The following is a 12,102-nucleotide window of genomic DNA, read 5'->3' as shown; positions in this document are numbered from 1 at the left end:
TCTCTTCTCTTTGACGTCCATCTGCCAAATATTTTTGTACTAAACCAGTTTTGAAGCTCTTCCTAATGTTTAATGTTTAATGTTGAAAGTAATGCCTTATCTTTTTAAAACTACTGTGCATGTTTTAAGGGGCGTGTCCCCCTTGTGTGGCGTGGGTCAGTGCTCTGCTTAGTTAGGTCTCCCTTATTTCTTACAGACTTGGAGACTTTCGTAGCCTTCCTCTCCACACTCATGCCATCAGTCTCTTTTTCTTTGACAGTTCCTCTAGTTGTCAGTTTTCGTTGTTGACTCTGAGTTTTTGTCTCCAGTTTTGCACCCCCTTTTTAACCGTTGTATTAAGGTTTCCGTTGTACCACATAACGCCCATTCCACTTCACTTGTCTTTCTGGCATAGTGTTGGAGGAGGATGGCTGTAAGACCCTGGGAATGGAATGGTCTCACCTCTGCTTTGTTGACCGCTGACCTTGGGCACCTTGTTCTCAGAATGTTTTAGATAATGCTTTCTTATTTATTTATTTATTTATTTATTTGACAGACAGAGATCACAAGTAGGCAGAGAGGCAGAGAGAGAGAGGGAAGCAGGCTCCCCACCAAGCGGAGAGCCCGATGCGGGGCTCGATCCAGGGACCCTGAGATCATGACCTGAGCCGAAGGCAGAGGCTTTAACCCACTGAGCCACCCAGGTGCCCCCCTCCTCCTTTTTTTTAGAAGATTTTATTTATTTATTTGACAGAGATCACAAGTAGGTAGAGAGGCAGGCAGCCGGGGTTCAGGAGGAAGCAGGCTCCCTCCGGAGCAGAGAGCCTGATACGGGGCTCGATCCCAGGACCTAAGATCATGACCTGGGCCAAAGGCAGAGGTGTAACTCACTGAACCACCCAGGCACCTCTAGATTTGCTTTTTTGACTACACAGAATCAAGACTTCAGCTCGCTTGTGCTGGTGTTGGGATGGCTTATTGAAAGCCTCTATGTAATACAGTGTTGGAGACAGTATTCATGAAAACCAAGAAAAACAGGAGCATCATTGAGTGACAGCGCATAGAAGGTGAAGCCGGGTGTTGATTCTGGATCCAAGATCATGGCCCTAGAAACGACCAGAATAAGTTAATGGTTCTTCTCTCTGGAGCTCCACTTTTATCCCTGGGTCTCGCTCTCTGTCCTTGTCTCCATTACTCTGTAAGTCTGTCTTTCTTTCGTAGCTTTTTCCGACTCTTAGTGTCCCTATCTTCATAAACTAACTTTGCCCTGACCTTGCATCTCAACTTCTGCCTCTTTTTTCCACCGTATTTCCATTGCTTACTGCTGCTTTGCCTTGTGTTTCTGGTCACACATTCTCAGGATCAGGAAGTGGCCCAGCTTATTTTTAATGCTGGGCCCTAGGCAGAGGTTGTGCCTGCGGATTGACATCCTTGGGTTGGATGGTTACCTTGGGTTGGGTGGTGCCTGGAGTGGAGTCACAGCATATCAGCTGTGTCTGTGAACGTGACCGCCTAGAGGGGCTTGACGTAGGCAGCTGCCACGCCTGACCATTGGTGCAAGCCGCCTTTTCCCACCTGCAAAATGGCAGTAGAAGTTGGAGGTGCTGAGCCAAGGCACATGCTGTCGGAATGCCTCGGAGATGAGATCATTCTTACCTGTATCTCAGTGCTCATTCTCTGCAAGAGGGTATCCCTGCTGTGAAGGTGGGATGATCCCAAGGGGACCTCTTCTGGAGGAGGCAAAACTGTTGGTTAAAGAAACTCCACACATGGTTTTTACTTCCCTGTGTCTTCCCCTTCCCACCCCTGCCAAATCACCTCTTTGTTAGCAATCTCTGCATTAAATGTTAATTAAGTCTGTTCTGGTTCTGACTCTTGATATAACTGGCTTTCAGAAATTTTTTCAAATCCTTATTTGGATTGAAAGAGGGGGTATTTTTCCAGTTTAAAGTAAACATGCTTACAAAACCCCGGTATCTTAGACAAATGGTGTGGAAACCCCAGGTATAGTGTAGAAGATGCTACTTAGCATTTTCCAGGGACGTGGTTCTTCCTTGAGAAAATGGAGCCTCTCATGTTTACTTCTGTGACCAAAATTGGCTACAAATGTTGGACCTGCATTATTAAACCTTGTTATTTCCCTGTCTCTTAGCTCTCTTTGTCCTTCCCACAAGGATACCATCTACTTATCTAGTCATTTCAAGAGTTAAGAGATACTGTACATAGTACATTGTATATAAGAAAAAAAATCCTGAGGGGATGTGATTCCTTTGAATCCGTTAGCCCAGATTTCAGATAAAGATGAGAGAAATGTCTTTAAATGGGTCATGTAACTTGAAACTCATGGCATGTTTTTTCGAATAGTCTCAAGGCATATCACTGCTGTTCCGCTGTGTAGCCATTCTTTGTGCCTGCAAATACGTATTACTATGGCAAGAACTTCTGAAATGAAGTGTGCATTCTAACTCACCTTTTTAAGAATTTTAAATGCATTTACAAATTTATATCTATTATAGAAAACTCAGTGTATTATAGAACCTACAGGAAAACACAAGAAATGAAATAAAAATCACCCCATAGTTTTTACACATTATGTTTTCAGTTTATGTATCTAATCCAACCATCATTTTGTGTGTGTGTGGCCGTGCACATAATCAGAGGTAAGCATCTAACTTAATTTTTCCCCAGATCATTAACTACTTCTCAGAGCCCCAGTCAAATGTGATTATTAAGTCGTATATTACTAGTTCTCGACGTGGTGTTGGTGTTGACACCTCCACCTGAGCAGACAGGCTAGAGGGTGAATTAATTGTACCCACCTCTGAAATACCCTCACCCCAAGCCCTCAGGTGGGGGCAGACACCATTCAGCTCCGGCTGACTGATGCTCTGTGGGAATCTGCTTTTTTCAAGAGAAGTTGGCATCGAGCTTTTGGTAAAATCTTCCAGGTTTTAAGCGATTGGCATCTTCTTTACAAGTTCATGAAACCCCCTGTGGAAGAAATTGCTGCGGGTTCTAACGTACAGGCTTTCGGTTTGTAACGTGAGGCTCACAGGCCCACCGACGGCTGGGTTCAGTGAGACACTCAGCATTCGTCCACGAGGGAGCCGTGTGGAGCTTGGAGGCCAAAGACAGCATCTGTGCAGGCTCCTGGGTCTTAATCTGCAGAGACGGGGCCAATGGAAGATGGAGTCCTGCCCCCCACACTCAGGCCAGGCCGGCGTGTGCGGGAACGTCTTCTTCCTGAGACACCATAGCTTCCCTTTCCTTCTGGAACTGTGAGCGGCGACCCACGGTCCCAGTTGCTGTCCTGTTTGTGGGACTGAGGCTAGGAGGGAGGGGTTCCATCGTCTGTTCTTTGTTTGACTGAAGGTCAGACTGTTTTCTCTTAAGATAATGCTTTTCTTTGTGAAGCAATTCCGTGGGTGCTGGGGGTAAGAACACAGGTGCGTGATGGTTTGGTTCTAAGTCGAGGCCTCATGCACATGATTTCGTGGGCAGTCCTCACAGCAACCCCGTGAGCTGGATGCTGCCCACATTTTACACACATCCAGAGTGGGTTCAGGGACTTTCAGAAACTCTCCCATGGACAGAGGGCTTGGCATGTTGGCAGTGGTCCTGGGAACCAGATGATTCTGTTTCCAGCTGTGCACTTGGACCAGGAGTCTCTTGGAGGTCGGTCAGTCCAGACGATGGCTGATGGCTCTTGACCTGTGCCTCTGTCCTGTCCACGAGGGATTGCTGGGGCTGCGTAGAGACATCCGGCGGCATTGCCCGCATCCCTGCTGTCCTTGGTCGCCGCCCAAGATGGGAACCTCTTCAGCTGTCTCTTCCCCATGTGTCTCTGTGATGTTCACACCCTCCCTCAGCCTCCGGATGTTCCTTCCTTCCCAGAACCTACTCTGCACATGTTCCAGGGGAAACCAGCTTCTCTGTATCTTCCGCATCTTTCTGTATGTGTCCTCTCCCCGCCAGCCTGGCAGTTTTCCCAAGATGCTGCCCTCCCTGGACGCATTCTTCCTTGCCCTGTCCGTCGCCGGGTTAAGATACAGGGTTGCCGTTCTCTTCGATTCCCGGTTCTAGTTCAAAGCTTCATTCTCCCAGCCTTGTTTTAAAGCCCTCCTCTCTTCTGAGATTCATACGGTCTAACTGTTCTCTTTCTTGTCCTTGTCAGCTTCTGAGGACGGTGCAAGCTCTTTAGTGACGTTGGCACCTGGCTTGTCATTTTCCTTTTTACCCAGATCTGCCCAGGTAGCTCTTACCATTCCTGAGAACGAGCCCTCTGAGGGCGTGCGGCGGCCGTGTGTAGATCACTTCGCCCACTCGCTGGCCACTCCTTTCTGCGTGTTAGCCTCGCCTGGAACTGCCCAACTTGGTCATTGCAGGCTGGAGAACCCCCTTCCCCGCAGTCTCCCTCCTCCTGCTCTCCCCTGGGGTAAAGCTCCCATTCCTCGACTTCATCAAGTTCTCCAGCCCCGTCCGTGGCCTGCATTCAGTGCCCACCTCTGACAGCTCAGACCGGTCACCTCCCTAACGGTCCCTCCAGGAGCCTCAGTTTCTTCGCCTTCTGTCGTGTTTCCCCGAGCAAAACTATAACCCTGGGCAGAGCTAGCGCTCCGGTTCCTCCTTCCTCCCCTGGGCTGGGGTCTGGGCTGGTCCTCCGGGTGCTGGCAGACTTCCTTCTGCTGGATCTGGTGTTCTCTCCGCTAGGACATTTAACGCTCCTTCTGACCCCAGCTCACCTCCCCCCCCACCCCCGCCATCCCAGCAGACATCTCCCCACGGGCTGCTTTTAGATCTCCGCTTGTCTCCCGTCGGCATGGAAGACGTGTGCCCTGGACATGGCTCCTCCTCTCCTGTATCTTCACTGACACGTGGCCATCAGCATTCAAGGATGCTCCCTGCAGTCTGTCTCACCCTGAGAACAGGTGCTCATTCGTCCTAGCTGCACGTGCCCCTGCTCCATCTTGGTCGGGGCGTGCTGCTGTCCCTCTTCCAGCGGCTCTGGCAGTCGGACCTGCACCTCACAGTGATGACGCGTATGGGCTCTGTGCAATTGAGTAAAAGATAGCCCTTGGTCTCTGACTTTCTCTCCAGAACACAGATTCTGTGCAGGTTGCCAAGGTTTGGAACCCTGACGTAGGTTCCAAGAAATGAACGTCAACCTTTTTTATTTTTTTACACAAGGCTTCCTTATTCTGCTTCTTACTATATCCTTATAGGCAAAAATGCCAGTAAGTAGAAAGGTCAAGACAGTGTAGACATGTCATTGCTAGATTCCCTGCCCACGCAACAGGATTTCAAAGGTGGCGAGGTTCCTAGTGATGTCGAGTTCGGGGAGTGGGCAGCGGGGATGGGCCTGGGGAGAAAAACCAGCAGCCAGTGAGGACGACTGTAGTCAGAGGTGGCCCGCGTGTGGTCTTTGTTCCATGTTGGTGGAGGGTCTGGAGAGGACATGGGGATGGGGCTGTGCAGCCGGAAACGTCGTTTGTTCAACATTCGTGCTTGTCTGTAGGTCGTGGTCTCGCTCCTCCCTGAACCACCTCATTTCTGACACTTAGACCATCAGATCAACCACCCACTGCTGCTTCTTGCAACACCTACTCGCGAAGACCCACTCGGCTCTCCTGCCAGGACCTCTTACTGTGTCGACAAACAGGAGATAAGACATGTCGCCCGATTCTGTGAAATAATGAGCCACATCCGTGTATTTACAATAATCATATATACTAGCTGAGAACAGAAAGGGATGGCATTTCCTGGGGAAACTTCCTGTGGAAACTCCTGTGGTTGCCACATAATTGGGGCCTAACTTGTGTCCATAAATGTCGTGTGTTCTGTAAGTGGGGAACACGTTCTCATGTGGCTCAGGTTTTGTCCGTGTTCCTGACACTGTGGTCGTGCGGCGTGGCGCTCTCCTAGCGCGCCGAAGCAGAATAGACCCTCGCACGAGGTGCAGGTCTTCGTCCACGACTGGGGGGACATCTCTCTGTTTGAAGGCACGTTGTCTCCCGTCGGCTTTCCGTGTGCGCGCGCTAGCCAGCATCTCCTGTGTTCGGAAATTGAACTTGACCTCATGTGAAGTTTTCCTCTTCACAGAGGAGAGTTTCAGCAGGCACTGGTGACAGGTGTGCACCTTCCGTGACACAGTTGTGTGTGGCATCTTAATCCTTGAGGACTCATGGGCCAGGGAGGGATGCTTTCCCCCTAACTCTGGGAGCAGACACTGGAAGATACCTGCCTCAGTTAACTTTGGGGCTTCCAACTTTCTCTTTTCCCCAGTCGCATAGAATGTGGGAAAAAAAAATTGGATTGGTGCTCTGCTGATTAGATCAGTCCCTGAAGTGAGGAGCTGTGTTTTGGAATGTCGGGAAGGATTGGCTTAATACCTTAGCAGGTGTCAATCCCATAAGCACCTTAGGACCGTGTGGCAAATCAGGCCGTTTCGCATGCTTCGAAATTATAATTTCCTGTGGTAGGAGTAGTGATATCTAACGTGATAAACGCCACGCCCGTTTTTTTTTTTTTAAGTGTGTGCGTGTGTGTGTGTGTTTGTGTGTGTGTTTGATCTTCACACACACAGTGGTAGATGGCATTCAGGGAAGCACATCTTAAAGAGGCATGGTGTGGCTGAAGACAGCAGAAGAGTTGGACTTACGGGCTTTTTTTTTTTTCCCTCTGCTGGATATTGGACTTCTTTCCCCTACCTTTGAACTTGAGTTTGAAGTTACATAGAAAGAGGGAAGATAAAACCTTTGAAAGCCAGAGACTGGCTGTGTGCTGAGCTCTGTGCTTACCAGCTGTGTGAGTGACCGCCACCTGAGGCCTTTCCCTCCCTCAGGTCCATTTGGGAAGTCAGGCAGGCTTCTTTATTACAGACCTTCTCCGAGCCTTTAGTACACATGTGTGTCGTGCACCTCTTCCTCACCCTGAGCCCCCCTCCACTGCATTTCCCAAAAGTTTTCAATCACGCAGCCTTACTTTTCACTTTGCCTACTTGTAGGTAAAAACACTTGGTGTGTCACTAGCTTTCTGTTGTCTTTGCCGTCTGAACTTGCTGTCCTTGAATGAATTTCAAGGGGTCTAGAATTGGATACTTAATTAGAGAAGGGTAGATGGGGGGTGGCTAGGTGGATTGGTGGGTGAGTATGGTTGTTTTTCTGGGTGTCATCTAAAGGGTCTTTAACCCCAGTAAAAGGCAAAAGAACTGTTGTGCAGGAAGCCCGAAGGTTCTCTGTGGGTGCATCTTACGTTCTGTAGAGGGCCTGACAGCGGATGCAGGCTCTGGGAGTTCTGACTCGGGCCCCACTGTTGTCTGGCAGGGTGGGAGAGTGCTCAGATCTCCTGCGCTGGCATCTGGACGTCATCCCCAGGAGCGAGCGAGTGGTGTTTCCCCAGCTGCAAAGTCTAGAGGAATCTTTCTCCTCCTGCTGTGACCTTGCGTGTATCTCTTCCCTTTGGGGCACGTTTCTCTATGAAGTGAAGCGTTAGGCTGGGAAAATGTGGAGAGATTTTAGGAATCTTCACGGCTTCTCTATTTTACGTGATGGGAGCTGGTGGGACCTTGGACCCTGCTAGTGCTGCTCATTTTCCTTTGGCTTATTTAGTAGAGAGCAGTGGGCTTGTTCCAAAGGGCACTGTGAGCCCTGGCCGTAAAAGGCTCCACTGAGGCCCAGGGGCCACTGTCCCAGGAAAGTGGGTCTTTGCCATCTTTGGTTTTCCCTGGAGATGTCTACAGCCCTCTCTGGTTGGAGCCTTCCCTGGTGGGCCCGGCAGAGCCAGGACTCCTTATAACGCAGCTTGCACGAGAAGACCTGGGACAGGTTGCCGGAGGCGGTTGGTGTGTAAGCAGCAGCCCGTTGTCACTGGTGGCATTCTCTCCCCCTGAGCCCCAGTGCACTTTGGAATCCTTAACCTCGTGTTTAGGAATTCACTCCCAGTGGACATTTGACATGTGAGATGAACTTGATGCCATCTTGAGTGGTGTGGTGTAAGGTATGTCTTTGGAGTTAGATGGGTTTGAACTTCTACTCTACTGTTTTGAATTGTTTGATCTTAAGCAGTTTACTTCACAGTTGGGTTCCGGTTTGGATGTCCTTGAGACACTTTTGTTTTCCCCAGTTTTTCTGCTCTGAAATTGTGCTGATGGTACTAATAACCACAGAAGCTGACTGCTGGTGAACAGAACCCAGGGTCTGCAGAGTGCTTGGCACAGTGCCAGGTACAGAGTGCACAGATGTGAGCTCTGGCTGTGGTTACTGTGGTCTTTTCTCAGTGTCACTGTCACCTAGGGCACGAGGCAAGTCATCAGCTGGTGCCGATGGCACTGGGGCACATCCTTTCAGTGGCCTGCAACGTGTACTATCCCGTCGTTGGGTCCTGGAGGAGTTCTGGAGCACCGGGAAGTAGAAAAACATGGAGTTAGGAGGATGAGCAGAAGTGTGGGGGGGAGTTGGAGCCTTCAGAGATTGCTTTCCCTTTAAAAGAGAACTGTGCGCCACCTGGGTGGCTCAGTCAGTAAGGTGTCTACCTTTCGATCAGGTCATAATCCCAGGGTCCTGGGATCGAGTCCCATGTTGGGCTCCCTGCTCAGCGGGGAGCCTGTTTCTCCCTCTCCCTCTGCCCCTCACCCTGCTTGTGCTCTCTCTTCTCTCCCACATAAATAAATCTTAAAAAAAAAAGAAAACTGTTTCAGGTTTAGCAAATGGGGAATGAGTGTAGATGTCTAATGAATTACTATTCTTCTGCGTGGCTTTCTTCATTATGTTCCAGCAGAAGTGTGTACCTGAGCGCCGCTTATTGTTGGCTCTTGTGGGATGGCCTAGGAGTTAACGGGATGTGGGACCGACTTCGGGGTTTGATGGGATGTGGGGCTCTCCGTGCTTGGGACAGCACCACTGGAGTTACCATCCTACTAAAGGCTCAGTACTCATTTGTCAAAGGGATAGAAGGAGGTAAATTTGTGTGCGAGCACGTAGCCCACGGCTTGGCACAGAGTAACTCCCCCTTGCATGTTTGGAGAATTGGGTCTAGATCTCAGGCTCACAGCCTGCTCTCCGAGAGCTTGTGGGGATCTAGAGGCCAAATGCTCTGTGTCTTTTTAATTTGGCATTTCCCGTTTTGGCCCCCGTGAACAGCTTTTATGCTGTGGCATTGGTTTCTTTGAGTCTCATCCTGGTATCTGTAGAGCGAAATAGTAACATTCACGTCCTCTCTTCGGTCTCCTGTAAGGGCTCGGGAAGGTGTGACTGGTGCACGAGCCTGTTTGGCACGGTGCCGGCTCACATTGGCTCTTGGGGAGTGGGAACTTGGAGAACAGTAAGGTCCTTCAGCATTTTCGACAGATGCTCCTTGGAATCAGGGGTTTCATCGGTGGTAATTCCTCGGTTGGAAGGACAGCTGTTGAGTGCGCCTTGTGGCTGCTTTACCTTTATTTAGCCATTTCTTAGCCCTTTCCTCATTCTAGGACGTGAGTCTCGAGTACCCGCACAGCTGAAAATGTGTGTTTTCAAATTCCACTCTAGGTAACGAGGAGTACCTGATTAATCTGATAGACTCTCCAGGACACGTGGACTTCTCCTCGGAAGTGTCCACCGCCGTGCGCATCTGTGACGGCTGCATCATCGTGGTCGACGCCGTGGAGGGGGTCTGTCCGCAGGTAGGAGGTTAGGAGGTCGTCCTGTGGAACTACGTACCTGGTCAGATAGGAAGGCGGGGAAGATGGGAGGGACTGGCCGCTGACGGCTCCGGCCACGTTACAGCCGGAAGTTGGTCTTCCACTTCCTTCGATCACGTTCTGGTCTGTGATGGCGTTACGTCGCCCGCACCCGGAAGGGATCGCAGCCAGGATGACTTTAAGTACTTGGAAGGGTCTGTGATGGCCCCTTGCGGAGAGGGCCTGGACCAGAGTTGAGAGAGGCTGAATTTGGGGAGGATTCTGAACTGGGAGAGGTGGTTGACGGCAAGACACGGAGCCAGTTCTCCCCAGCGGGAAACTCTCGTGTCGGCTTCTCAGGCTACATGGATGCCTCTGTCCACCCACACACCCACCCTGGCCCCCAACCGCTTCTGTATCTCTCTCCTCTGTGCCCTCATGCTCATGTTTCTCCTTTGCACCAAAGGTGGAAAAGTTCACCCAGGTGATGTGCCGAGCGTGGGCCACGGAGTGGATTTCAGGCTCGGTTCTTACAAGGACTTATTTGGAGGCCTCACGTTTTATCTCAAAAAATGTTGTCACCCTTGTATCCCACTTCTGAGCATACCTTTGTTTGTTGTAATAGTTTTAAAAAAGAATGATAAAAGCTTTAAATTACTCAAATGGAGGAAATTTGATAATTCTAAGAAGTTGTGCCCTGTTCTATCCTGTCCCGTCCGGTTTCCCCTGAGGGCGCGAGTCCCCCAGCCCGAGAAGCATGGCCTTAGTGTCTGTCCTGACAAGATAGCACCGTTGGTACATCTCACTCCTGAAGCACAGCTGGCAGGGAATGCTGGCGGGGAGCGCGGTCAGCAGGGTGCACGCGGGGCCTGCTGGGGGTTGTTCTGGTTCTCCGGCCCATGTGCTGGCGGCCACCGAGTGTTTTTCTTCTACTTGTTCAGTAAACTCTGCACGGGTTTATTTATCCTTCTCAAATGACTCGTCGGTCCCCTGAAGTCAAGGGCGTTTCTTGTCCATTACTTTCCTTCCGTGACGCAGGCCTCGTGAGTGTTCGGGGGCACCTTTCTATGGTACAAGAGAATGGAAATGAGGGGTCGTGACTCAGGGTGTTCTTAGGCACGTTAAGTATTTCCGACCGTGCGTTTTACCTTTGCCTTTGTTTCCTTCAGACACAAGCCGTTCTGCGCCAGGCCTGGCTGGAAAACATCCGTCCGGTGCTGGTGATCAACAAGATAGACCGCTTGATAGTGGAGCTGAAGTTCAGCCCGCAGGAGGCCTACGCTCACCTCAAGAACATCTTAGAGCAGGTATTTCTGCCTTTACTACAGGGCTTTAGAAATCAGGGCTCCAAGGAGGAAGCTGGTAAGTCGGCACAGAACCTTGCGTCTGTAGAACCCACGATTGCCGTGTGTTGGCATCATCGTACGGGACAGGCCTCCCCTCGGAGCCCCTCCGTTCCCTGGAAGCATCCTCGAGTGCGAAGCTTGGGTGATAGGTTTGATGCTCTCTTATTAAAAAGCTTGTCGTTTGCCCTAAAGTGAAGCAATATTAAGAGGCTCCTTGGTTTTGTATCACCTGCCTTCAGAGGACAGTTTGCCCAACCATTTCTGTGTTTTCCCAGCAGACATTTACATAGGTGTATGTCGAGTGAATGAATTTTGGGATGTCCACTGTGTGCTGGGGACCGTGAGCGTACCGACAGGCCAGAGTCCCTGTCTTCAGAGATGTCGCAGTGTGGTGGGGAGAGCTTGAAAGGGATCCTCGGAGAGCAGCGAGAGGCCGTGGGCGTGGCCGGAGACATGGGTGCGACTGCCTCACCCCCGCCCCCTGGGTCCGGAGGGAGGAGACTGGGAACACTCGTGGGTCAGAAGCCTTGAGATGGAAGAAGCTCGGGAGTTATGGCCAGGGCATTTAGGAGAGAAGGAATAAGATATACAAAGTAAACACCAGAAAAAGCACTGTAGGGTGTTTCGTTCAGAGAGCCGCGTGGGACTTGCTGTCGCTGAGGAACGAGATCGCGGGAAGCAGGAGGCGGGGGTGGGAGGGAACGTGGGGCATCGATTATGGGGATGTCCTGTGCCACGTGTGAGGGTTTGGACTTTCTTCAAGACAGTGGGGCACCCTGATGAGACCCGTTGAGAATGGTTCTTTGCTGAAGGGAGGGAAGGGGGAAAGCAGAGCAGCGGGGAAGCCTGGATCGATGGGTCGAGTTCGCTGTAGAGCCGGACGGGGCGGGGCCCCAGGGAGGCGAAAGGAGAGGGACCCACGGTGTCCGCAGGCGGGGCTCATTGGTTGGAGTCGGGGAGCTTGCAGGATTTCTGAATAACAGGTTCCATTTCTCTCTGGTAGGAAATAAGGCCACTTACTTGGGAGGGAAATAGTTGAGGACCGGCAGGCAGGAGAAGGGCCTGAGGAGAGTGGTGGCAAGTCCGGCTGTGAGAACGGGCGAGGGAATTGTGAACTAGGGC

At 50.9% G+C, this 12,102-nt stretch overlaps 1 protein-coding gene across 1 annotated transcript in view; it reads left to right on the top strand.

Annotated features, from left to right (window-relative positions):
* EFL1 (elongation factor like GTPase 1) overlaps positions 1 to 12,102 on the top strand; it is a 115,483-nt gene that overhangs the window by 10,304 nt on the left and 93,077 nt on the right. Inside the window, exons 5-6 of the mRNA XM_032341953.1 lie at positions 9,504 to 9,637; positions 10,804 to 10,941. Coding sequence (XP_032197844.1) covers positions 9,504 to 9,637; positions 10,804 to 10,941 — 272 coding nt within the window. The remainder of the gene's footprint in view (positions 1 to 9,503; positions 9,638 to 10,803; positions 10,942 to 12,102) is intronic.

The sequence above is a fragment of the Mustela erminea genome, chromosome 5, assembly GCF_009829155.1.
Source record: "Mustela erminea isolate mMusErm1 chromosome 5, mMusErm1.Pri, whole genome shotgun sequence".
NCBI classification, from domain to species: Eukaryota; Metazoa; Chordata; class Mammalia; order Carnivora; family Mustelidae; genus Mustela; species Mustela erminea.
This window is presented reverse-complemented; position numbering and strand designations above follow the sequence as displayed.